Genomic DNA, 27,057 nt, shown 5'->3' with positions numbered 1-27,057 from the left:
TGGGTCAAATTTAACTCCTCTTTCCTCATTTCTGTTTTCTTGAGAGATTAAATTGGTGCTGAAGAAAACCTGTTCTGAGGCTCGCAGGCTGACTCTGAAAGTTTCTGTTCTATATGAGGCTTTGTGTTCACTCAAATATATATTGGGTACCTACTAATATATTAGTCACTGATAGGTCCTGAGGATACAGTGATAAATGATTCCTGCTAATGACAGAAACAGAAACTAATTCATTAACCGAAAACACGCTAATAAATAAGCATAAGCTGTAATTGCTCCAAGAAAAAGAACAGTGTTGTAGAAACTTCATCTGGTTGGGAGTAGGAGAGGAAAAGTTTCTTTGGGGTTTCAATCTAAGATCTGAAAGTTAGGCAGAAATCGACCAGGAAAAGAGCTGCAGAAAGTGTTGCAGGCGAGGAAACAGTACGTGCAAAATCCTGAGGATTAAACCAGAAACAACCATTTAATTCATTCCCTCTGAAAATATTTACTGTATCTCAAATGCTTCTGAAGAGATGCTCAGAGTTTATTTATTTTTATTGTTCATATAAAGTAATTTATAATTTTAACTGCTGTTGCTATATTCATCTTAAGTCCAGGTAGTGTAAAAGAACTTCAGTTCACTTAAATCGCAGTTTCAGGCTGTCACTGGCGCCCTACGTAAAGCGTTTCGTCATGACGTAGGAGCCTGGCCCTCCTTCCTCCCACTGACCGATCCCACGCGCTCAGCCAATCACAGTATCGAGCTCTCAGCGTGACACCACCCACCCCCAATCGCAGGGCATCTGCTCCCCGCCAGAGACTGGCCGCCGAGAGGAAGCCCCGCCCTCTGCAGGAATATCAATAAGGGAGGTATGGGAGGAATGGAAGCCTCGGCTCTCGCGAGGATGCTCCCGGCGCTCCCTTCTTCCCGAAGAGGGCCGTCACGTGATGCGGCCTCACCCAATCGACGCGTGGGCCGCGGGGGTCTCCGCGGTTCCCGCCAAATACGAGCGCGGCGGCCGCGGCAGCAGCGGCGCGGGCGGGAGGGCGAGCAGCACCGGCTGCCGGAGCGGAGCCGGCGCCTCCGCCGCCTGAGGGAAGCTCGAGACGCCGCCGGGGCAATGTTGGAAGAGCCGGAGTGCGGGGCGCGGGGCGCCCGAGCAGCGGCCACAGGTCGGTTCTGGCCCGCGCGGAGGGGAAGGCGGGGCGCGGCGCGCGGCCTGTGCGCACCGAGGCAGCAGTTGTGGGTGGACGGGCCTCCCGGCTCCAGCCCCGCTGCTCGGCACCTGGCGTTCGGTTCGCGGGCCGTTACAATCCCGAGACAGGGCCTTGCGACCCGTAGGGCGCCCTCCTTGACGTTATTGTTGCGGCCGCGACCATTTTTTCCCCGGCGCTTTTGCGTCAGTTCGTCCTTCTAGAGCCCTCTGTGGTGACGGGTCATTGTGGCCGGGAGAGGAAATTGAGATCCAGTGTGGTGAAAGGGCCGGCTTTGCAGGTTACTAAGTGTGTTTGTGTCCCCTGAACAAGTTGGACCCTGCAGCGGCTTTAGGGCCTGGTGGGGAACCTGAGGTCGGGGGTCACACGGGCTCAAGGACCCTAACAGCTGCGTCGGCGGGTCTGCACAAGCCCAGGTAAGAGGCCCAGATGGTAGGGGTCCCGGGTTCTTGATGCTGCCGGATATGCATGGTGAGGACTTGTCTTTCCTTCCTGTGTCTTGGGAGGGGGCTTTCTGGTGCCTGGCAGGCCCCCAGAACTTGGAGTGGTGAACCAAGGAAGACCAGACTGCTTGTCTCTCTTGCTTGACTCCCATTTTACCTCCAGCACTTGGCGCAATGCTTGGCATGTAGTAGGTGCCCAATAAATATGGATTGGTTGAATGAATTAAGTGTTGGCAGGAACATCAACTAGTCTAGTCCAAGGCTTCTCAGCCTCAGCATTATTCACATTTGGGGCCATCCTGTGCACTGTAGGGTGTCCAGCAGCATCCGTGGCCTCCAGCCATTAGATTTCAGTAGCAACCCCCCCTTCCCAGTTGTGACAACCAAAAATGTATCCAAAGCATTCCCAAGGGGCCCCCTAGTTGAAAACCACTGTGCTAATTGTTTCCAGACTGTGGGATTTTAAAGAGACACAGAATTCATATAAATAAAGTTGGGACTGATTGTTGTGGACAATCATTTGACCCAGTAAAGATGTTCAATTAAAAAAAATTTAAAAAGCACCATTTGCTGCGACCATAAAAGGGAAGGATGTTTTAATGCCAAATAAAATTATGAGGGATATAATCTCAGAATAAAGAGCACTGGTAAGTTTGTATGTGTACCTTTGAGCAGTGTGGATCCCTGGATGGGATCCTTTTTTCTGTAGACCTGAGGTTGCTTCTGGGCCCAGGTCACTTCTGATCCATCTTCGGTTCTATTGCATCAAAGCTGGTGACTCAGGGCCATGCCTGTAAATCCTTGTCGTTGTCCTAAAAATAAATTTAAGTGGCTAAAGGTTATATATCCCTCAGTTGAGGGAAGAAAAATCCATGTTTTTAGTAACTGAGAACTTGAGAATATTACCTTGAAATGGACAGAAAGGAAATGTGAGTCTTCTGGATACCTTTCTTATATTCCAAGCTTGAAAGGGGGGAGGGCATGTTCATCTATGGAAAGCTGGGATTTTTATAAAGCCGTGATCTGCTGTTTACTAATACCCCCCCCCATATATATATATATATATATATATATATATATATATATATATATATATATATATATATCTTTTTTTAAAATGTAGATTGGCCAAAATAACTAAACTAGATTTTTCCAAGCCAGATCTAGATGTCAGCTTCTAAATTTATTTTAGCCATTTGAAGATACCTATCTAAAGATTTGATTCTATTTATCATTTCTGCATCAGCTTTGATATTGTTAGGTGCTTTTTTTGAGATTGTGTGTATGTGTGTGTCTGTGTGTGTGTATAGGAAAACATTCTCCCTTACCATTTCTTGATAGCACTTCAGCTCTAGCCTGGCAAACTCAAAATGCTTTTAAGTTGTATTATCTTTATAAACTATATTTTAAAAGGAAGTAAGTTCTATTCTAATTTTACAGCTTTGTTGATGGGGGAGTGATTGGATTGGAGGAGGTTGTTTTGGGGTCATATTCATGTTGAAATCAGTGATACAGTGTTTTCTCTCATCTCTACTTTTACTCAGTTCCCTTTTCATTGTTCCTGTTACTGTGTTCATTGATTTCCCACTATGTGCCAGACCCTGGGCTGGTGGGACAGGTACAGTGTGGAATAAATCTTGTTGTCAGAGTGCTGGCGTTCTATTGTAGGGAGATAGAAACACAAAGGTCTCAGAGTGATAAGTGCTCAAGGAAAATAAAAGAGTGAAGATGTGACAGTGTCCAGGGCAGAATTTCTCAACCTATTAACATTTGGGGCCAGATAATCTGTTGGGGGGGGGCTGTTCTGTGCTTTGCAGAATATTTAACAGTATCCCTGTCGCCTACCGAGTCGATGCCAGTGGCATCCTCTCTCCAGTCATGACAACCAAAAGTGTCCTTAGATGTCGCCAAATGTTCCTGGGGGCGGTGGAGGCAGGCGGCGCAAAATCACTGTGTACACTGTACACTGTACAAGCACTGTGTACATAACAGGTACTGCATATGTATTTGCTGCTTCATTATTTCCAACATTTAATAACTTATCCTTTGACACTTATTCACAGCCATGGATTGCAAAGACAGACCAGCTTTTCCAGTCAAGAAGTTAATACAAGGTAACTTTCTGGGAATGGATTAAATATTTTGTCTCCTCAATTATATTTTTAATTCCCCTTGGGCAGAGGCCATCTTTTGGGGTCCTCAGCAGACGCATCAAGGGGTTAGAGGGGAGAAAACAATTGCACCTTAAAACTGGAAACTAGGAAACCCATTTCATTACACTGCTGTCCCCAAGATCAAATCCAGAGGTTCTGCCTGTACAGCTGGGTTTCTCTACTTCAGCACTATTGATTTTGTCATTTTTTGTCATGGGGGAGCGTTGCTATCCTGTATATTGTAGAGAGTTTAACAGCATTCCAAGCCTTCTCCCCAAGTTTGTGACAACCGGTAATGTCTCCAGACATTGCCGGATACCCCCTGGCAGGCACAGCTGCTCCTGGTTGAACCACTTTTTGCACGAATGTCTCCAAATCCTTTCATGTAGGCCAGATTAGTGGTTGGATTATATAAAAAAGGATGGTTTCTGGTTTTTAAAGCTTGGTTATCTCATTAGCCTGTAGCAGCCTGCCTTCTGTGACAACTAATATCAAGTTTGATGGTGGTGGCAACGCTCTTCCGAGGTTAAAGGGTTAGGGGCAAACTAGACTCTGAGGGCATGATTGTTTTATAAACTGCTGAAGAACAGGTTTGTTTGGTCTTACATTATAAAGTAGTTAATGAGATGTTTTGGCATTTGAGGAAATGTGGGCTCCTTGGGAAGACACCCATCTGAACTTCCTCACACTCCTGAGGTGTTGCCATGTATCTCTTCGAACCAGCCAGAAGGCTGGCATGCAATGGGAGGGTAGTTGTTTCATTGGCAAGAAATGCTGAAAGCCTGGGATGCTAGGGGCAGAGAGAAATCTTTCTGCAAATGGATCTCTTTTGCTTTTAAGAACGAGAGGCACTTATCTTCAAATGGGATTTCCACCCATAATAAGTAACTTTGGAATTTGAACAGATCAGAAAACGTCTCTTTCAAAATTCTGTCAGTATCCCTGCTATAAAAGCTTGTCAGGTTTTTTGCTTTTGCCTTTAGTTAGGATGTTGGGAAACTACATAATGAAAAGATAACCCCTTTTTAAACTTGAGAAATCCCCCCCACCCCCAGGCACAGCAAGGTTGGTCGCTTGTGAGCATATGGAGTATGAGAATATTGATCACACGCACTAAAAAGGTGGCCTCCTTCTCTTCTTGTTTTAGCGCGTCTGCCATTCAAACGCCTGAGTCTTGTCCCAAAGGAGAAGACTGACGACGGGTTGGAGGACACGAGGGGCTCTCAGAGCACCTCTGTGCAGAGTCAAGACCCCGACTTAGAAACCTCTTTGGACCACTTGGAGAACAGCTGTCATATGGGTTCCGACATAGATTTTAGGCCAAAACTTGTCAATGGGAAGGGTCCCTTAGATAACTTTTTAAGAAGTCAAGTCGAAAACGATATCAGCCAGAACATGGTCATGATCGATTTGATGGAGGACTTGAGTGACCTAACCGACAGCAACATGGGCCACAATAAACCAAATTCTGCTGCCTCTCTCTCTCAGAAGAATGTAAATGGGGTCACAGAAGAAGCTGGAGGTGAGAGGGGGCTGCTGAAGGCCAGTCAGAAGGACAAGCTGGCGTTTCCCGAAGAGGCCCTTTCAGACATTCCATGCAAAATGGAGGAGAGAGGTGCTGAGTCAGGGAGTGCAGAGAGGAGTGGACTGGAGCAGAAGGGCTCGCCCCAAAGCTGCCCTGAGCTGAGAGGCGGCCTGAGAACGTGCTCCGGGCAGGACCAGGACAGGTGGAGCGAAGCCAGGGGCATCTTGTTCAAAGGGAAGGTGCCTGTGGTTGTCCTGCAGGATATCCTGGCCACCAGACCCCGAGCCAGGTCTCCTCCCACCACCCCTTTGGGCCAGGGCATGCCCTCCGAGAGCGAGACGCTGGGGTCCAGCCCTGAAGAGGACTCTGTCCTGAGCCATTCATCCCTGAGCTCCTCCTCTCCTACCAGCTCACCCGAGGGGCAGTCTGCTCCCGCAAAGCAGCGCAACAGCCCGAGCCCCTTCCCCACCTCCACAGCAGCCCACAGAGTGAGTATCTCCTACAAACCAGTGCTGATGGAATCCAGAGGTTTCTGGGTCCGGCCCCTCACTCTTAACTCGGATACTGTGTCACCCAGATAGCCAGTGGCCAAGTGACTGGGGCCACAGACCAGATCCTGTGACTTCTGGTACAGAATTCTTTCTGATTTCAAAAGCCGTTGGAAGCGTTCAGTTCCGTGTACCCTGCGATGTGCTGGTAGTTTGGTTAGTTACTGTTGTGTTGGTGCCGTCCTGGTCGCCTTGTTCACACCTAATTGATGGTACTGGTCACCTTAGCCACGTTAGTGACTAACAGATGTAAGCAGGCAACTGACTGTCACGTCAGCCTTTGGCTTCAGCTCCCTGCACTCCTCTGGTTCCCACAGAGACTCGTAGGGCTATTGCTGGTAAACAGTCCATAAGCTTTGGTAAAGAGAGCCCAAGACAGCAGGGAGAATCAAATGGGGAATTCTGTAGGGTTGGCTCTTGTCAGCATGGCCACCCGCCTTGAAAACCTCACCCAGAGCAATCAGAAGGAGAGACCTAGCACCATTTTTAAGGACCCCTGTTTCTGTCACTGGTTTCCCATCAGCACAATGGCAGATGTCTCTGTTCTCACCTGTCCCTAAGGTCCTGTGGGTAGAGCTGTTAAAATTAGTCAAGGATCCCAAATTGTGTTTAAAAGTGTTCTTTGATTTTGTAGCACTTGTGTTTTTCCATATCAGGTTTTCATAGAAGATTGGATCCTGGGGTGGGTGGTTCATTTTCTACTGTACCTGCTTAATTTGACCGTAACCAACCAACCGTGATTGCTTTCTGAAATTTAATCTCTAAGGGGTGAATTATTTTTCTAGATGATTACATTTCTTGTCTTTTACCCCCTGAGGAGATTGGAGAATGGAAAAAATGGCTTCCTCTTTAGTTCACAAAGTATCAGTCACGAGTGGGGTCATCATTTTTTCTTCTAAGTTTCTAAATACGGCTGACTGAGACGCTCATTTTTTAAACTTCCATCCGAGCCATTAGTCAGACTCAAAATCCAAGACTGAGTTTCGCTGTCAGTCGTTTCATTCTGTTGTGTCCAACCATTGCTCCAGGTCCTTCCAGGCGGCTGCTTGTGTTTTGCAGAACCGCTTTGTCATGTGACTTGTTACAGCCAGTGAGCCTGGACATCAGGACATGTACACCTTTTCCATTCTTCTTAACAACTTCCTTTTTTAATTTTGTTTTTCTGTCCATAGACAAGCCTGGGGATTGGGAAGCTGCATACTTGGGCCTTGACACAGAACAGTTTTCCTTCTTGTCCACTGGCCCAAATGGCCATAAAGCAGCTGAGCACGTGAACCAAGAGTGCTTGGTTTAGGAAGTCCTGCCTCTGAGATGCTAGGTCTTACTCTGAATGCAGACTTGGAGTTTTGAGATGTTCTAGAAGACAGTGTTATCACACAGCTTTGCAAATAATTCACACTGCAGGTGGCAAAGGTCCCGCCCTGGGCCTTTGGCAGAAAAGTGCCCCAATCACCCACCGGCTGGAGGTAGAGCCCCTGACACTGGGCAAAACCGCAAGTGTGACGGCGAAATCAAGGGATGACCGGGAACCTGCGGGCGCTGTGATGGCCAGACAGCCTGAGACAGCAGCCTCCAGCATCACACACTCAGCTTTCTAGTTTATCTGTTTACCTTTCAGGAGTGCTGGATTTCCTGGTTGGTTAATACCTAACTCTGACACGTTTCCCTGCCATGTGGTTGGTACCTAACTGTAGCACCTTTCCCTGCCGTGTGCCCCTTTTTCCTGACCCCGTTACTGTAGAGAGCACTTCTGTTTTTCCTTCCTCCCTCTCCACCTCCTCCTCCTCTCCAGATTGTAGGCAGAAACTTGTTGAAAGCTCACAGATTGTTTCCTCTTAACCATGGCATAGATTTGGTTTTTGTTGGGCTCAGTTAGTCCTGGACCAGGTACTGAGAAATCAAGCCCCCAAGCATTTACTGGTCCCCAGTGTGTGCTTTTTCTAGGGGAACTGGGTGTGATGCGGGTCCTACTGTCTCATCCCAGGGAGTGCAGGACAGCATCCCCCGAGAGAGCTTTATTTTGTTTTGTTTTGTTTTGTTTGGAGTACTCTCAGGTATCTAGAGAGTCTCACTTTGAAAAACAATTTAGGAATACCTTTTTAAGATAATTCAGGGCTCTCTTCTGTTGGTGCTTAGCATCAGAACTTTTTACCACCTAGGCTAGAACCATTTCTCCAGTTTGCTTGCAGTTAAATGTGTAATTTAGCCTACATTGTTGATGACTCAAGATTATTGTTCCATAAAGGGCTGTGTGGTTAGTGGTGTGACTGGAATCTATGCCTCACCTTTGTACACATGAGCCCGGATTGCTGGAATTTTCCCAGATAATTTAAATTATACGAGTACTAAATTCTTCGTGTTAAAAGAAAAATCACTGAAACATTGCAGCTCCCTCTGGCTTTTTTCTGTCTCCTAGGCGGCCACTGTTGTCAGTCATAGTCCTCTGGTGCTTGTGTGAGCAATCCCTGGGAATACACAGTATCATTTTGTTTCCTTACATGAGCCATGATACCGTAAACATGTTTCTCTTTCATTCCAGGGTGTCTTAGCTATGTTTCACATTGGGATGGGAATATCTGTCTCTTTTAACTGCTGTATCACGTGCTGATGGTGCGATGGTGTGGATGTACTGCAGTTTGCACAGCCATTCTTACTGGATGGATGGATATTTCTCTTGTTGCTAATTCTCGGTCTTGACAGACAGTAGTTGCCATGAGCTTCCTTGGGCTGCTGTTAAGCAGAACTGCAGGCTCACAGGAATGGGCGTGTGGGTTCGGCTGCTTGCAGTCCCCGTATGGCTGGGCCTGTCCTCAGCCACCTCTCCTCACCTCAGCTGCTGAGACTTACTTGCTCTGGGCTTAGAAATTAGATCTCCTTACGTGTCACATCAGAGTGAGTGGGCTCTAGGATTCTTCTGAATAAAGTGCAGGAATTTTATTGCACAGACATAGTCATATCTGCCTTGACTCTTTGGAATGGTTGATGTGTGTGTGTTTCAGCTTTATTCTGGGATCCTGAATCTTGTTTTTGGTGGCCAAGTTCCAGATAGGTCAACTGTGGCCCATATTTTGAGAGAGTTCTATAAATACTTGGGCCATGTGTCAAGAAGATAAAATATCCATTCAGTAAGTTCCATCTAGATGTCTAGTAAAGCAAGAGAGATACTGGTTTTAAATCATAATTGCTCTGGTTGTTGGATATCATTAAGGCAGCTTCTGGTGGTCATGTTACCTCCATTGCTCCTGGACTCACAGCAGAGGGGAAGCATTATAAAAGGCACTGATTCTGCAGCTGAAATTCAGCAAGTATGGGCAAGACTAAACAAATGTGTTTTCGTCCCCAAATATTCTCATATCGCGGTCTGGCAGTCACATTTGGTGCTATCATCTTTGAACACAAAGGACAATGACATAGACATAGCAACTTAGACTCCTGCCATTAAATCCTTTATTGTGGGGGTGAAGTCCAAGTTGGTTGGCAGAGTGGATTCTGGAGAGGCAGATACTTCCTTCGAAGCTCTTGGTGAGACTGCGCTGGTAACTGGTGTTTCTGTCACGCCTGCCCGGTGAGACGGGGCTGCGTGTTCTGCCAGTCATATGGCTTTCATGCCTGTGAAATGTGTGGCTGTGCTTGGCCCTCTCTTGAGGGAAGGCTTAGTTCAGAAAGAACTCAGGGCATCGCAGGTAAGAAGGATGTCTTAATCTGTGAGTTTTTTTCAGTAGGAAGTCTTAGTCAGGTCTGAGTCTTTCCCAGTAGAGAAATCACTGTTTTTACATAGTTTTGATGGAATGTCAGACCATTTCAAAAGAAATGGGCTTTTGGTTTTTCAGCTCAGCTTGTCTCATCTTTTGACTGCTTCCCCAAGTCTACAATGAGCCTCGATATGTATGTCTTTCCGGCCTGAATTCTCCCCATTGCTCTTCCAGCGAGTGCTTTGGTTACTAGGATTCCTGCTCTGGAGATAGCTTAGGCCTGGAGTCTGGACTCCTCGTTCGTGTTCCTACCTGAGACCATCTGGCCAGCATGGCGAGTGAGTCCAGCTGTGCATCTCAGTCAGTCCTTGCAGCTCACACTCAATCCATTTTGCAGAGGTGATAGAGACTGCTGTGCTCCAGGATGTAGGGTTCTAGAGCAGATCGCCGCCTCTGGCAAGCTGACCTTTTCTTCTGGGCATTCACTCTGTGTTCTAAAAAGCAGAGCTGTGCTGGGCAGGGAGTACAAATTGGTGACCGATGGGAATCCAGCCTGTAAACATGTCTTTTCTTGATTCACACGGTGGTGATCTTTAGACATTACAGGCAGACTGCCGAGATAGTGCGGGTTAGGTTCCAGACCCCACAATGATGCAAATATTGCAGTCAGGCGATTTGTTGGTTTCCCAGTGCATATAAAAGTTATGTTTATGCTGTACTGTCGTCTATAAAGTGTTATGTCAGAAAAAAAAGGACATACCCTGTAATTTACAAATAAAGTAATTTACAAATACTTTATTACCAAAAAGAAAAAAAACGCTGTTGTCTGAGCCTTCCACAAACTATAATCTTTGCGATAGTAACATCAAAGATCGCTGACCACAGATCACTGCAACAAATGAATAATGATGAAAAAGTTTGAAATACCGTGAGAATAAAATGTGACACAGAGACACACAGGGAGCAAATGCTGTTGGGAAAATGGCGCCAATAGACCTTCCTGACGCATTGTGGCCACAGACCTTTAGTTTGTGGGGGGGGAAATAAAAGTGTCTGGGAAGCACAATAAAGCAAGGTGTGCCTGTGCTTACAGAATTCACAGAAAATTCCCACTGTCAGCCTCCTGGGAAAATCGGAAGAGGCAGCAGTAAGACCCCATCCTCTTCAGACAGGGCGAGTCCTTCAGTTGGCTACAGAACTACCACTGTGTCGTCTCCCTGACACCAAGGCTGCTGGCTGTGGCTTCTGCTTTCCAGCTAGGCCTCCTTCATTTTTATCATCTGCCTTCTGGTCTCTCCTTTTATCCCCAGATGCACACAAGTGCACATTCATTGGAGATTATGACCCACCTAAGATGTTTTGGTTCTGTTCAGTGGAAACTGGTCACCTGGAAAGGTTTTCACTGTTCTTACATTGCAAAGATCTTAACAGCGTGGGTCACTGTTTCCTCCTTCCCCTCCCCAAGGACTATGCGGTATTTAAATGTGTTAAAGTGATTGAAACAACCCATATTTACAGATAAATGTCTTTCCTTTCAGATAAGTAAGAAATTGGTCAAAGACTCTGCAGAGAAGAACAAGATGAGATTGCAAAGAGTAAGACATTTCCCCTAAAATAGAAAGTTCCCCTGCTGTGCTTTTGGCGGTACATAGGAAGCAAAGCCTTTGCCCTTCTTTGGCCCAGTTTTCACTTTCCCTTGCTTGTCCTGAGCATCATTTTGCGTCTTGCTTCATTTTACATAACTGGGCCTCGTGCTTGTGGATTGCATCATTTTTAGCTTTGCTAAATCCTAAGGTTTTGCGTGTAGTGTTTTCTAAGCTTTTATTACAGTGAGTACTGTCTTAATAGCTGGGCATCCTATTGTAGTTTAAAACTTCCTTAAAAAGGGCGGGGAGGGTGGAGCTCAGTGGTAGAGCGTGTGCTTAGCATGCATGAGGCCCTAGGTTCAATGCCCAGTCCCTCATTAAGTAAGTAAATAAATAAATGAATAAACCTAATTACCTCCTCCTCTCCCCAAACAAACAAAAAATTGCCTTAGAAAGAACCCCATCCGTCTCCCTGCACCCCAGGCTCCTGCACACAGTTTGAAGTTCAGTTCCTTCCCAGGTGCTGTGCTTTTCGGTGTTCCCTACGCCAGATGGTAGATTAGTGTTTAGTGGTTCCCTGCTGAGTCTTCGATTCTGGTCTCTGGAGGGGGGTCACCAAACTTCACACACAGCAATGCAGGGGCCTTCTTTCTTACTGGGTGAAGAGCAGAGAAGGCCATGGACTTCTCCCTCGCCAGCTCATGGAAGGGGTGCCTGTGACAGTTGGCTGAGTATTCACCAGGTGCTTCCAGTGCTGTCTGCCTTATGGCTGCGTTTGATTTTTGTGCGTTTTGGTATTTTGATGGCTCTTTTAGAGTTTATCTCACTCTTCATTGGAATTTCAGAGATAGGCATCTGCAGGGCAAGGGGTAAGGAGGGGCTCGGATGTGGCTAAAAAGTTCTGATTTACACATGATTCCAGAAGCCTTTTGTCCTCTTAGTTAGCAGTGGGGAGACTCCTCCCTGCCCTGCGCTCGCAGTGCTGGTCTCGTTACTCAAGTTACTCTATCAGACCAGCCCCTTCTCCAAGGACCCCACGTGTCAAGTGCGGAGGGTACTTGGCAAGGACGTCTGCAGATCTCCAACCACATGCCTCATGGCTTTTGTGAAAGGGACCAGAGGTTGATCAAGCTAAAGAGCAGGATATTCTCCAGGGACAAGAGCATAATCACAGGCCCAGACCGAAAGCTGAGCTGTGAGGCTCCTGCCAGGTGGGAAGCCATCATTGATGATGTCAGTCCTTGAAACTCACCCGGTGCTGTGTTGGAAGATGACGCCCTTCCATCCTGGAGGTGACACTTGTTCAATGTGAATTCTAATAAGTCAGTGCCCTGGGCCACATATGAATTCTGTGGATGTGATAAAATGAGATGTTCCCATTTTAAAGACTATCAAAGAAACTGGCAGTTTCCTCCTCCTGGTGGTGAAACAGCACTACTGTAGGTAGTCATAGAGATCACTCCTGGCCCTTCCTAACATTTGATCTTCTTTTCAGATTCTGAGAAGTCTTTGTTTTGTTTTTGAGAAATGGTTTTAAAGATGAAAAGAATTTTTTTTTGCTTTTATTCTCTATGTGTTCTCATTTGTTTCCCCAGTGTTAAGATTTACTCATCAGATTCCCCATCCTTGCCTGATTCCACTCTCTCATTTCAAGAGAAGTAAAATAAACCCTATTGTCTGGTATAGTTTTGGGGGGACAGGAAGGAAATTGTTTTTGTTTTGAAGGTAGGCAAAACCTGTGGGTGTTTTTGTGTCTTCATTTTGCCAAGGTATTCTGATAAATTAAGTGCCGTTCAGACCTCACAGCGGGTACTCTGCGTAAGTGGCCCAGAGGTACTTATTTAATCTTTTTTAGTTCAATAAAAAATGACCCTCATCCTATGTGAAGATGGTGTCTTAAAGGAAGGCCCTGTGGTGTCGGCTAATTCTCATCACCCTTCTCACAACAGAATGAAGTGTAATGGACTGAAAGCTCACTGCTGTGAGGACAGTGGCCGCAGGCCTCTCCCGGGGCTGGCTCCCTAGTGCTCCCCCTGCTGTTTAGTGTGGCTATCCTCGGGGCGGCTGCCAGGCTGAGCTGTGGCTGGTCTCTGTGCAGGACAAGGAGCGCCTGGGCAAGCAGCTGAAGCTCCGGGCCGAGAAGGAGGAGAAGGAGAAGCTGAGGGAGGAGGCCAAGCGGGCCAAGGAGGAAGCCAGGAAGAAGAAGGAGGAAGAGAAGGAGCTGAAGGAGAGGGAGCGGCGGGAGAAGCGGGAGAAGGACGAGAAGGAGAAGGCGGAGAAGCAACGGCGCAAGGAGGCGCGGCGCAAGGAGCGCCAGGAGGCCCTGGAGTGCGTGCCCCTGCCCCCCGTCCCCTGGGGCACCCCTGGGTCCCCCCTGCGCCTCCACGCGGCGCCCGTGTGGGGCGGCTGGAACTGAGTTTCACGTTCACAGGGCTAAGCTGGAGGAGAAGCGGAAGAAAGAAGAGGAGAAACGGTTGCGAGAGGAAGAAAAGGTAGAATATTCTTCCAAAACGTGCGCGTTCCCATGTGCTTGAGCAGCGGGGGTTTTGCCGGATTGCTCAGCGTTGGTTCCCTGGGTGGTGGGAAGCCAAGGCCCCCAGGGACTGACACGTGTAAGTAGGCCCGTTCTCTTGTTGGCCTGTCATGTGCCTGCTGCTGGACGTCCCGGGCCCTCTGCCCACAAGAGTGGCCCTGACCCTTTGAGGTTGCCTGGTACCTGCTTGTGGGCTGATGGGTTTTGAGAGCTAACATCAAAATGATACTTTCAACTTAAAAATGTTTAGGGTTCAGTTCTAGAGGCTTTTACGTGTTTTGCATGTTTCTCTTCATTCTTCCTCATCCTCTTCTCTTAAATTGCAGCGCATTAAAGCAGAGAAGGCTGAAATCACGAGGTTCTTTCAGAAACCAAAGACTCCACAGGCCCCCAAGGTGAGCAGCTGGCTTCCTCTGGCTTTACTCGTGGTCTCTGTCGGGCTCTTCCTTTTGAAAAAATAAAAGGATATCTTTGAACTGCTGGCTCTCCTTTCATCCAGAGGGACCTCCGCTTGCCCAGGGAGCTTTGATCTCTGGTCGCATCTGGAGGCTCATTGTCACTCACCACGTCCCAAAGACGCAAAAAGTGGCACATGTGCGAAAACTTCCAAGTGTGTAGACGTTGCTTCATGAGCAGTTTTGTGCTGGGAGCTGTGTGGAAAGGTGTGAGTGAGGAGTTTCTGCTCAGATAGGAGACCAGGCGTGGAACAACCATGTAGGATCCAGCACAGAATTCTGCCTCCCCGTCTGCCACCCAGTCAGCGTCTAACCAGCCTCTGCTGATGGAGCACCCAGACCTCCGTCCCCTTCCTCTCCTTGCTCCAGAGGTAACTCATCTCCAACGCAAGGGTGTCCTTCCAGATCTTCTTCTGGGCATTTACATCCCTTGGTGTACTTGTGTATTTGTGCACATGACAAACTAAGAAGTTACTGTGTTACCACTCTGTTCACTTAGCTGTATTTTGGATTCTTGCCACGGTGGCCCTTCTTCATTCTTTCTTGTTGCCACACAGCGTGTCCGGGTGTGGGTGGCCTTGCGGCTTACACCCCCTTCCTGTCTTGATCCCCTCTCCAGTAGTGCGTGGATGTTACCAGTGCCTCTCTGCACTTGCACCTGCTGTAGGACGGCCACCCGGACATGGGCTTGCTGCTGGTCTAGGGACGCACATTCTTGAGGTTGTATTTGTTACTGTCCAGGTGCCCTCCCAGCACCGGCTGTGACGAGTTTTCTAGTAATTGTTCTGACCTGACAGGTGAAAAAAACGTATCTTTGCTTCACTTTACGTTTTTCCTGATTCCCAGTGCAGTTGAACATCTTCTCCTCTGTGTCTGCCATCTTATTTCTTCTATAACTTCCAGGTTCCTATTTCTTACCCATGTTTCTGCAGTTGTGGCTTTCCCCCCCAATCTCCAGTTCTTTACGTAGTCTGGATTTTCATTCTTGGGGCTACACTGCACGGACTTTCTCTCAGCCCGTTCTGTGCCTTTTGACTTGTTTATGGTATCTTCTCATACAGAAATTTTTCATTTTAATGTGAACATTTTTAATTTTTTATGGCAATGGGTTTTTAGTAGAAAGCCTATAAGGCTATATATATTCTATCACGGTCATAGACGTTTTCTAGTTGTTTTTTTTTTTCAGGTTTTTTTTTTTTTAGCTTAAGCCTTGTTTTTTATGTTTAGTTCCTTGGCTTAGCTAGAATTCTTTATGCCCATGGCCCTGTTTCCCAAGTGGATACTTGATCTTCCCAGCACCTATTAGTGAAGAGAACAGTCTGCTGGTCCTTGGCCTCGGCTGCATGTTGGACTCACCAGGAAACTTGAAAACTCACTGGGGCCTGGATTCCATCCCAGAGAATCTGTTGGGCTGGCTTAGGCATTGGGATTTTGAACAGTTCCCTGGATGGCCCTGCAGAGCGGACACGATAAGGGTGTCAGCCTCAGCTGTTGTTTCTTGCTGGGGTGACAGGCTTGCTTCCTTACGCTCAGCCTCAGAGATGTCGACTCCTCCTGACCCCCACGTTGTCCACGTGTGCCACCAGCCCTGGGGCCCGCTGACACGGACACTCATGCAGCTGAGGGAGCCCCGGGGAGGGCACCCCAAATGCAAGGATTACCAAGGACGAGCTTTAGACACAGGCACTGCTTCAGGCTCAGGACAGGCTTTGGTGTGAGATCAGCTCTGTCAAGCCATCATGTGTTGTAATGGTGTGGCTCTGGGTAAGCTGGTCACCCTCCCAGGTCTTGGTTTCCTCACCTGGACTCTCAGGTCTGGTCTTTAAAAAACAAAAAATCCAGGTTCACTGGGGTGTACTTTCAGAATGAGGTCTGTCCTTTTCAGGAGTGCGTTTCCAGCATGTCTGTCACCCCAGACGGCTCCCCTGCTGTTCACCCCCTTTTTCGGCCCCGGCAACTGCTGATGGAGCCTGTGGGCCTGTGGTTTTGCCTTTTCCAGAAACCTGTGTAAATGGCATCACACAGTGTGTGGCCTATGTGCGTCTCCCTTGACCTGCCAACCTGGGCGACTCTTAAAAGCACTGGCCAAGTGTTCACAGCACCTCGCCGCTGCTGAGTGTGCACCATCACGTCCCTTCTCCATTTCAGACCCTGGCTGGTTCCTGTGGGAAGTTTGCCCCTTTTGAAATTAAAGAGCACATGGTCCTTGCCCCTCGCTGTCGGACGCCCTTTGACCAAGACCTCTGTGATCGGTTAGACCACCTCCTCCAGCAGCAGAGCAGCGAATTCTCCTTCCTGAAAGATCTGAAAGGCCGGCGGCCCCTCAGGTCTGGACCCACCATGGTTTCTAACCGGAACACAGACCTTTTTAACAGGTTAGTGCCCAGGGAGACTGCCGTTTGCCTCTTGGTGAAGTCAGAGAGCCCTGGGTTCTGGTTCACTGCTGAGTCCTGTGGCCTTGGCCACTCCTTTCCCTCCTGAACTCCGTGCTTCATCAGTCCTCTCTCTTCTGGCTTCCATGAACCTCCAGAGTCTCTCAGGTGCGGTGGCCTTGCTGAAAGCCACAGCGTTTGAGTGCGGGCTGCCTGTCCCACTGCCTGGGCCTCTCACTTTCGTGCCAGCCTCCCTGGAAGGGCGTCCTTTGTTCTTGCCACGTGTGTGTCCTCCTCAGCCCCACTTCTGTACTTGCTATGGGGCAGCAGCCTGATAGTCCGGTGTCTTCCTCCTTCTTGCACTGTGTCCCTGGGATGAATATTAGCTTGCTTTGGGAATAGGGACACTGCTGCAGAGACGGGTGGCCCATCTCTGTAGAGTGTCCAGCCTGCTGCTCTGGGGGCGGGTGAGTGCACCACAGAAGGGGTGTTCCTGAGTGGGGGTTTCACTCCTCAGCGACATGGTGATCGTGGAGAGCAGCAAAGTGGATGGTGTTCCTGAAAGGAGGAAGTTCGGCAGGATGAAGCTCCTGCAGTTTTCCGAGAATCACCGACCAGCTTACTGGGGGACGTGGAACAAGAAGACGACAGTCATTCACCCGAAGGACCCCTGGGCCCAGGACAGGGTAAGCGCGAGCAGTGGCTGACCCTCCTGTGTTTCCTTCTCAGCGTGCTATGGAGTCCATAAGTGTTCCAGCCTTTCCGCTCTGCCTTTCCCTTCCAACCCTGAAGACAACAATGACCACTGGGTGTTTGTTTTCTCAGGACCTCCTTGACTACGAGGTAGACAGCGATGAGGAGTGGGAAGAGGAGGAGCCAGGAGAGTCCCTCTCCCACAGTGAAGGGGTGAGCACTTGTAGGTTCTGAGCAGAAGACCGCAGCGGCCCCAGGCCAGTACCCCTCACAGACAGCATCTGTCTAACCTGCTGAAAATTCCAGCTGGCTCTTAACACCTGCATTTCCAGCTTTTCTTGAAAAACCTTATTTGGTGACACTGACCTGTCTGGCAGTGGAACCCTCGGGATGGGGCAGGCCCACTCCCTGCTTCACCAGGGCCCCCAGCTGACCGCGGTGCAGCAGGACTAGTTACTGGGCTCTTGGCCAGTCCTCACGGTGTCCATAGGCACTACACCTGAAGCGGTAGACTGCGTTTTCTTTCTGAGGTTTTCAGAGATTAAAGCCTTATAGGAAGCGCACGTGGCTTCCACGGATTATGATCACGTGCACTTCTTTTCCCTCTTTTTGAGGATGATGATGATGACGTAGCAGAGGATGAAGATGAGGACGATGGGTTCTTTGTGCCCCATGGGTACCTGTCTGAGGATGAAGGGGTAACTGAGGTGAGAGGTGAATGGGGAGGCGTTGGGGCTGGTGCTTGGCTGCTGACCTGGGGGTGGTGACGTAGGTCCCAGCCCGCCTCATGGCCGATTCCGCGCGCACCTCGCTCCTCACAGCCTCAGAGGCTCAGCCCAACCCCCCAGCTTTCTCAGCTCTGCCAGGTGGTGGGACTTTTGGGGAAGCCATCTCTAGGGCTCAGAAGGCCTGCCGGGTTGTGGTGTTTTGGTGGCGGAGAAACGGTGACTGGTGCGATACCAGTAGGGGGTGATTTTTTCTCAGGGTCAGACTTGAAGGGCCTGGGTTCTTTCTACCTTTCCGGCCAGCGAGGCAGACATGCCTCATGCCCACGGGGTAGCTGTCTTAGCGAGTGGCATCGGTCTGGGGTGGGAGAGGCCACACATGTGATTTCAGGTTGCTGAGTTGACAGCTCCAGGATCACATGTTAACCAGAGAATCCAGGGTAGTGTCAGAGGATCACTGGCGAGGTTATCAAAATACCTGTGCCTCTCCAGTGATGGCCGGAGAAGAGGGTGCATTTCAGACCCTGAAAGGGCGAAAGTACCACTTACCATTCAACCTGAAAATGCTTTCTGCCTGTTTTGTCACCCGTCAGGGGTCAGAAGAGGGATGACTAGACGTGGTGGGCAGTCTGGGGAGCTGCACTGGCCCTGACTCTGTGAATAGCTCTGCCCACTGCGGCATGCTCTCTCTCTCACTGGCCCAGAGGCTGGGACTGCGGGTGCTGGGGAGCAGGGGAGTGGGGACCCTGAGCAAGTGTCTGTTCTCTAACCTGCAAGGAGTGTGCTGACCCGGAGAACCACAAGGTTCGCCAGAAACTGAAGGCCAAGGAGTGGGACGAGTTTCTGGCCAAAGGGAAGAGGTTCCGAGTGCTCCAGCCCGTAAAGATCGGCTGCATCTGGGCGGCCGACAAGGACGGTGGTGCCGACCTGAAGGTGCTGCAGCAGTTCACGGCATGCCTGCTGGAGACCGTCCCCTCTGAGGAGGAGCCGACGCCCAAGGCCTCTAAGAGAGAGAAGAGGGACCAGCAGAGTGAGTGCCAGCTCCGGGCGGGATGGAGGGGGCCAGGCTTCCAGCTGCTCCGACGCCCAGGTAGTTCCTAGGCCAGGGGCCGGAGACTTCTTTGTCAAGTGGAGTGATAATTTAGAAATTCTTTAAAAAATAGCAGAAGCCACCACTTTCTGAGCATGTCTGTCCTTTCTGTGATACAAGAGCAGTGCAGCCACATCACCGACTGGCATAAGACAGCACCGGGACCGAGGCCACACACCTCGGTCCCTGGCTCCCCAAAGCCCGGGAGGGCCGTGACAGTCTATCTGAACAAATCCCGCCTTGTGCGGCTTGTGCTTCCAGAATCTCTTCTGGAGCAAGTTCACCTGTCTTAAATCTACCCATAAAAGGCTACCCGCACTAAACCTACTGTGGTGGTCACTTCGCGATGTTTGTAAGTCACATCATTATGCTGCATACCCTAAGCTTACACAGTGCCGTGTGTCAGCTGTCAGAAAAACCGGAAGGAAAGGAAAGGCCGCTCGGTGGCAGATGGCAGAACCATGTGTGGTGTTCATTCCGCTTCTCCCCGAGTCTCACAGCTGCCCCGTGTCTCCCTGTCCCTGCCAGTCTTGGCCCAGCTGCTCCCATTGCTGCACGGGAACGTGAACGGGAGCAAGGTCATCATCCGGGAGTTCCAGGAGTGCTGCCGCCGAGGACTGCTCAGCAAGGACGCCGGCAGCCCTGAGCGCGGCTCCGCCAGCCCCCCAAGCCCTGGCCCTTCCCGCCCCCAGACCCCCACCGCCGGCGAGGACGCCGCCATCCCCTCCAAGGCCAGGCTCAAGCGGATTATTTCCGAGAACTCGGTTTACGAGAAGAGGCCCGATTACAGGATGTGCTGGTATGTCCACCCGGAGGTGCTGAAGAGCTTTGCCCAGGAGCACCTGCCTGTGCCCTGCCAGTGGAGCTATGTCACTGCGGTGCCCTCGGCCACCAGGGAGGACAATGGCAGTGTCCCCATCACGGGGCCTGGCCAGGGGATGCCCATCTCGCTCAAGAGGAAATCAGGGGGCAGCATGTGCATCACCCAGTTCATGAAGAAGCGCCGGCACGACGGTCAGGTGAGTGGCCCAGCTGTGCGGCTTCATCATCTGTAACACACTCTTTCCAGAGCAGTTTTAGATTCACAGCCAAACCGAGGCGACAAAACCGACCAGACCTGAGGGGAAGGACAGAGATTTCCTGTATGCTTCCCTCCCTCATGCCCGAAGGCACAGCCTTCCTGCTGTTGGCACCCCGCCCAGAGCAGCGCGTTGTTATAGCTCATGAGCTGTCGCCCCGAGTCCGTACTCCACTTCAGGGCTCACTCCTGGTGTTGCACGTTTTGTGGGTTTGGACAGACATGTGACAGGTCTCCACTGTCACAGTATCTCACAGAATCACGTCAGTGCCTTAGAAATCCCCTAGGATCTGCCTATTTCTCCCTCCCTCCAGGCCCTGGCAACTACTAATCCTTTTACTGCCTCCGTAGTTCTGCTTTTTCCAGAATGTCCTATCCTTGGAATCGCACAATATGTAGCCTTTTCAGATTGGCTTCTTTCAGTTGGTAATGTGCATTTAATTATCATGGCTTGATAGCTCATTTCTTTTTACACTGAATAATGTTCCATGTGGTGGCTTTTATTTAGTTAGTTAGATAGTTTTTACATTCATTTAACGCAGTTTCTAAGCACTTACTCTGCACCAGGTCCCCTGCTAGGTCTTGTAGGCACACTGGGGAGCAAAACACCATATAATGGGAGACGGGTCCGCAAAGCGAACAGCCGTGTACTTGCAAACTGACAGCGCACAAAGGAGAAAGCCCACGGCCCTATGGGGACCTTGAGGTCGGTGGGCTTCCTGAGAAACGCCCCCAGAGTGAAGTCTCCAGTGCTGCCTGTACCCCCTGGTACAGCCTGGGGCCCTGACTGCAGCCATGGTCAGTGTTTGGTTCTTACTGAAATGTGGGTATAAATGTGTTTCATCTCATGTCTCTCACTGGAGACCTGGTTTGCTGTGTGAGCGTTGGGCCCTCACTTTAGGCAGGCATCTCACAGAGCTAGAGGTTTGGAAGACTCCGTTTCACAAGGATGAGATGGAGGTGTGGTGAGAACTGGGTTTCCGGCTCTTGTCTCGGGCCTCCCTGGAGGGAGCCGCCACTCTAGGAGCTGCTGCTGAAGGCTGGGTGTTGTCGGAGGAAGAGGGGAGCCACAGCGTGTGCCCCTCACCCCACTCCTGCCCCTGCCTCTCTGATGTTACTTACTGGTGAGGTCTTTGATGTGTCATAAACCTTCCTAAACTGTCACAGCATGGGGACCATCAGCGGTCTGACGTGTTCCTGTCGGCTGTTCTGTTACTCCCGGCCCCTGTCCGGGTGAGGTGTGGACACGGCTTGGTTCGGGGGAGCCCACCTGTTTAGGAGTCGGGGCCTCAGCCCCACAAACACTTCCCTCCCTGGGCTCAGCCCAGAATGCTCCACTGTGTGTTCAGGCTGCACTCAGGCCGCAGATCGCACCCGGCCGATGCCACCGTTACCCAGACTGTCCCAGAAGGAGCGCAGGCGCGCCTGCTCTGGGGGAAACCAGCTGGGCAGCCAGTTCTAAAAAAGCTGGGGTTGGAAGACACATTCTGTTTCCTTATCCAAGCAGTGTTCGCAGGCTTCGTCCCCCACCCGCCTCCCTCAGGTTCCGTGTGAGGGCTGCAGCTGCGTCCTGAGCCCCCTCTGCTCTTCCTCTCCTGGCGGGGGGCGTCCTCACACAGGCTCGAGGCCTGTTTCTCTGTGTGGAAAAGGGCGGCGCAACCCTTACCACCTGATGCCTCACGCCAGGCACTCGACGTGGGTGCCTGCATTTTCTCGGGTGCTTTGTTATTTGCTGAGCCTCCAGGAGAGAGAAAATCCTCCCAAATAAACCGGGTGCCCCTCCCCAGGGGAGAGGCGTTTCATCTGACGATACTGCTGTGAGCGGTGCTAGTGCGACTTCTCCCTGTTCACAGGCGGTGCCTTGAGGCTCCGCAGTGTGGCAGGGACTCACGGAAGGCTACACGGCCCGTGGCTCGCGCCCCAGCCTGGGCCTTCACTTCCCCGGGCACGCTGGCCCCAGCCAGTCTGACTCAGCAAGTCTCGGGGTGGGTGCCAAGTTCTTAGTTTCAAAGCCCCTTCTCAGGGAGTCCCATGGGAGGGGCCAGGACCACAGCATGGGCTAGCACACTGCATGCATCACAGGAAGGGAAGCTCTGAGCTCGGGCTCTTTGGGGTAGTGGGGAGTCATCCCTGCCGTTCCTCTGAGCACTCGAGGTGGACAGCACTTGGTCCCCCAGGCCTGTGCAAGGCCGCAGGTAACAGCCCCCATGTCACCTTAAATGCGTGTGGGTCTGTCTCCAGCAAGCAGAAGTCCTGAGCTGGTGAACACTCATCTGGGGCCAGCCTCTTCCTGCCTCCCACTGCCTCCTGCCTTTATCTGTGGCCTTTGTCTTCATGGTTGCAGAACGGCTGCCACACCTCCGGGGAGCAGGACCAGGATGGCCGGGGCCTTCCTGGGGAGGATTCCCATTTAGCAGGAAGGAAGCAGCTTCCATCTGTATCTTTTGGCACAGCCACCCCAGCTGCTGGGGAGGTGGGGGAGGTGAGACCTTCACCACCAGCAACAAAATTCTGCTTGTGTGGAAGGGCGGGTGGGAGGACAGCTCTGGGTGCGCGCTGAGTGGGGCCTGCCGCATGCGCGGGAAGGGGAGCCGTGGGCACAGCTTCCTGGAGGTAGGGGTGGAGGCCCGGGAGCGTGCAGGGTGCCTCCCCTTGCATTTTGGTAAAGCCACTAACTGATGCTTCCGCCCCCTTGGGGATAATTGTTGCTATACCATAAACGTATGTGAATATTTTAGATTAGTTTGGGCTTTCTAAACTTGTGGCAATTTAAACTTTTCTTTTCACGTCCCAAATAGTCATAATACCTTCTGTGTCTACAAGGCCTATGCTCCAGTGACACCTGTGGTTATGTGCCAGTTCTGACACAGCGTATGTGTGTGGCCCCAAGGTGGCTCAACTCTTCGGCTTTGGTTTTACTTTTAAATGGGGGGAGGCTGTATTTGCTCTTTCCAGTCAAAAATATTCTGTGATCAAAAGGAACCTAAAAGATAGACGGGATTTCAAAATTGTAGAATAGATAAGCAAGATTATACTGTACAGCACAGGGAAATATACACAAGATCTTATGGTAGCTCACAGAGAAGAAAACGTGATAATGAATATATATGTTCATGTATAACTGAAAAATTGTGCTTTACACTGGAATTTGATACAACATTGTAAAATGACTATAAATCAATAAAAAGTGTTTAAAAAGTGGGAAAAAAATCTAAGAAAAACAACAAAAAAAAGGAACCTAAAAGGAGACCAGGTGTTACCCAGTCTCAGTTCTTTATGGTTGTTCACCGTCTTCCCAACTCCGGAGGCTTCCCTTCTGTCTCTGCACGCTCCACCTGCAGGACAGCGGCGTGGTGAGCTCCGCCGCGCCTGCAGACTGCTGACAGCTCTCAGCACAGCAGGACTCAGGATGTCGTCCTGAATTCTTCATTTTAGAATGTTGTGCGCCCAGGGAGCTGTGGATGGTGGCTCCTCTAAAAACTTGTGGACCCAGAGAAATCCTCGTCCATCTGCACTTGCACCTGTCTGGAGGGCCCGGGGGCCGGGGAAGGCTGTGCAGGAACCTATCTGTCCCATTGCTCACTAGACCCAAAGGAACACCCCCAGGTTGGGGTGGTTGAGAGCTGCTCAGTTCTTTTGAAACAAGTAGTTGGAAACTGCCTGCAGCATCCTTCCTGCAGCAGTGCTCCCTGTTTGCCTGGGGCCATTCCTGCCTCCGTGGCTCTCAGCCACGAGGACCTGGTGTGGTGCTTCTACCTGAGAACTGGGGACTGCGGACATGAGCCTGGTCTGCCAGCCAGGCCGGGGAACCCGTGTGCGAGGCAGAGGGTCTTGTTGTGCTGTCATCCTTTTTCCAGGCAAGGGTGACAGGAATTTCACAAGTGTTTTGAGAAATAGCCTCGCTTTAGAAGTAAGCCCAGCTCTGCCTCCTCTGCCGGTTCTTTTGTTCATTTATAGAGAGTGAAGCTCGGGTGGCTGGTTGATGTTTACAGTTAGGCCTGTTACTTTCTCCATCCTCTCTCTGTCCCCTCTGGTAAAAGCCCAGGCTCAGGATCTCATTGGCAATCCTACCCTCAGTAGAGGCTTCCCACTCCTCCTGACCCCTGTCCACGCAGCGCACATGGCATCCTCAGGCAAAGCTGGTCTGAGCATCAGTGAAAGGAAAGTGTCACCAAAGCATCAGGCAGAGGGGACTAAGCTGTTGGGCAGAGAAGGAAACACTGACCAACTAATGTCCCAGCCTCTTAGTCCCAGTAATTATCCAGGGAAGGTGTGTGCCTTTATCAACCTCTCTTTCAAACCAAACCAGAAACCCAGAATTCTAATTCAAAAACAATTCACAAATTGTTTCTGTAATAGGATGAATAACGATGAGGGTAGTTTTCAGAAATCTGAACACAATTAGTTTGTGTGAGAGGACTCCCCAAGACTTCCTTTGGTCATAACTGACCAGACTCCTGAACTTTTGCTGCCAAAATGGGCAGAGGTCAGGAGTACAGAAGCAGGTGATGGGAGGGATCACACCATCCCTGGCTGCTGCTGATGGACTGTGTGCCCTTGTCTGTCCAGGTTGAAGCTGGGGACCTGGATGGCTTCCAGGCGGACACGGAAGAGGAGGAAGAAGAGGAAGGAGACTGTGTGCTGATGGACATCTCGGATGTTGGGGGTGAGAAGGGTCCCGAACCCTCCTCTTTTCCTTCAAGTTGGCAGGGGAGGGAAGACCGGGCACCTTCACTCTCCCGCTCGCCTTCTTCTGTGACTAATGAAGACTGAGTTCAGAGGCCCTGGAAGGCGCTGGGCAGGCTGGCCAGGTGGCGGTGTGGGCACGGGGCTCCAGCCCAGGCCCGGACCGTCTGCCCTGGTCTGAAAGCTACACGTGGGACACCAGCGTCCTGAATGTCAGCAGTGATGAGCCGCGTCGGGAGGCAGGCTCCAGGGGCGGGAGCCGAGCCTCCCCGGGGGCAGGGAGCCTGGGCCCTTGTCCTCGGCCTGCACAGCAAGCCGCTGGGCCTTGGTGCCCGCCTCCCCCGCCTCCGCCACGGGCTTCCTCTCCTGGGAGGTCGGGTGCAAAGCCAGCTGAAGGGTGCCAGGGAAAGCGCCCAGGCACGAGGTGGACACCGCCCAAGCCTTAGTGAGAAGCAGGGCCTGCCCGCCCACTCCCACAGCAGGTGCGGTGGCTGAAGCCCCTCCCTCTCTTGCCTTGCAGAGGTCCAGGCCCTGTGCGGAACCACTTCTGGAGCTGGGGGGGCTGTGGGAGTGGACACCAGAGCGAGCCTTGTGCCCTCCAGCTCGCTCAGCCCTTCCTGAGCCCCTGACGGGCCGTGTATGTATGTAGACTGGTTAGGGTACTCTCAGCGCCTCTCAGATACTTGAAAGTCCTGACTCCTGTGTAAAGAGCACTTTGTCCTGCTTCGCAGACCTCCCTGGAGGTTTGGAAAGTTTTATATAGGATGCTTGATTAGTTCTTTTTGATACTTGTAAAGATTTTCCCCCAAAAGCTGCATATTAATCTGCCTTTTAATAAAGCATTATTGTGATGTGATGACCTGCCTGCACGGGGAAAGCCTGGTCGTGCCCTGTGGACCCCTGGCAGGTGCCATGAGGAGATGCTTGTAAATGAATTGAAGCCCGTGGGTGTGGCGTGGTGCCCGGACCTGACGTGGCTGTGTATAAACTCACTGTCTAGCCCTGACCTGGCACATTTGTCGTCTTTTCAAATACGTCGCCTCTGTGAGCGGTGTGTCCGCTGCCCGGTGCTCTGTGCCGTCGGGTATCTGCTCCCCACTTCCCCACACGCGGACCCGTGATGTTTGTATGAAACATTACGCTTTGCAAAAGCTCTGTCCCATCGCTTTGTACCTCTTTGTTGTGAAATACTCGGCCTTCCCGCTGACCCAGTTCAGAGGGCTTCTCAGCAGGTGCTTACTTAGGCCAGTTAAACCCTCCTGCTCCTCAGGTAGGCAAGCAGAGGGTATTTCCAACCTCCATGAGCTGAAACCCGGCTTCCAGAGCTGACTTCTGAGTAAGGCCACACCTCAGGGAAGCATCGAAACTGAGGACAGTGGCGCCAGCACAGCACCTGAGCATGGTGTGCGAGGCCCCGGAGCAGCCCGACACGGGGACTGTGACATGCCCTGCAGAGGTGTGCGAGCATGTGGTGAAGGCCTGGGGCAGCTGGGGTTTGGGCAGAGTTCACAGGGAACTAGACTCCTGTCCTGCTAGCCCTTCCCATCACGTCGTATTTGCTGTCGACATTCCCGAGGGAGAAGGGGGGCACCATGGATACAGCTGAGACGGCAGCTCGACCCCGCCATTGGGGAGCTCACTGCGTGGCGCCAAGCCCCTGCCAGGCCTGGTGGGGCTGCAGACACCACAGTTGCTGGGAGGACCCTGGCCCCACCCAGGACTAACTGCTGCAGGTTGGGCGCAGCTGCCGGGTGCCAGCACAGGGACAGGACGCACGTGTGGCTCCATCTGTGACGCGACTACCTGCACCAGTCAGGTCAGCTTAAAACCATTTCAGTTGCCGCCTGACAAGGTGCAGCCACTCCCAGCAGCAGCTGAGGGTGGAACGTGAGACCAAAGTGACAAGCCTAGGCAGTGCTGGGTTTCAGCGATAAGGCGGTGGGGGGGTGCCCAGGTCCTGCCCCCACGTGCGAACAGAGCTGCCGGCAGCCCAGATGTGAGACAAAGCACTGCGGGGGCTACTCACCGGCTGGGGGGCTTGTTTCTACTCATACTTGGGGCCTGGAAGCTTCAATCTCCCAGAGGCCGGAGGAGCAGGCCCCACAGGCCCCCATGCAGGCAAGGGTCTAGAAGGGACTAGCACCGGGGAGAGTGGTCTAGAGCCCAGGCTCAGGCAGGTGCAGCCCACACTCCAGGCCCCGGGTTCCGCCTGTACTCACTCCTTGTGGCTGTGGTAACAAGTCACCACAAACCCGTTCTTACAATTCTAGGAGGCAGAAGT

General features: G+C 51.1%; 1 protein-coding gene across 4 annotated transcripts; it reads left to right on the top strand.

The window, feature by feature from the left end:
• Positions 1 to 864: 864 nt before the first annotated feature.
• On the top strand, positions 865 to 25,782 carry CHAF1A (chromatin assembly factor 1 subunit A). 4 transcript variants are annotated; one of them, XM_072947932.1, is made up of 15 exons: positions 865 to 1,155; positions 3,704 to 3,754; positions 4,941 to 5,806; positions 11,097 to 11,153; positions 13,243 to 13,472; positions 13,576 to 13,636; positions 14,004 to 14,072; positions 16,281 to 16,507; positions 17,022 to 17,190; positions 17,330 to 17,410; positions 17,812 to 17,904; positions 18,700 to 18,952; positions 19,541 to 20,031; positions 24,660 to 24,756; positions 25,297 to 25,782. In XM_072947932.1, the coding sequence occupies exons 1-15, from the start codon at positions 888 to 890 to the stop codon at positions 25,395 to 25,397; spliced, it is 3,114 nt and encodes a 1,037-aa protein (XP_072804033.1). In that variant the 5' UTR covers positions 865 to 887; the 3' UTR covers positions 25,398 to 25,782. The 4 variants fall into 4 exon arrangements, with proteins under 4 accessions (XP_072804033.1, XP_072804032.1, XP_072804034.1 ...); XM_072947931.1 differs by lacking the exon at positions 25,297 to 25,782 and having other exon boundaries at positions 24,660 to 25,004; XM_072947934.1 differs by lacking the exons at positions 865 to 1,155; positions 25,297 to 25,782 and adding an exon at positions 1,475 to 1,613 and having other exon boundaries at positions 24,660 to 25,004.
• Positions 25,783 to 27,057: the final 1,275 nt, after the last annotated feature.

This window comes from Vicugna pacos, chromosome 22 (genome assembly GCF_048564905.1).
Source record: "Vicugna pacos chromosome 22, VicPac4, whole genome shotgun sequence".
NCBI classification, from domain to species: Eukaryota; Metazoa; Chordata; class Mammalia; order Artiodactyla; family Camelidae; genus Vicugna; species Vicugna pacos.
Note: the sequence above shows the minus strand (reverse complement) of the source record. Positions and strands in the feature narration are given on the sequence as shown.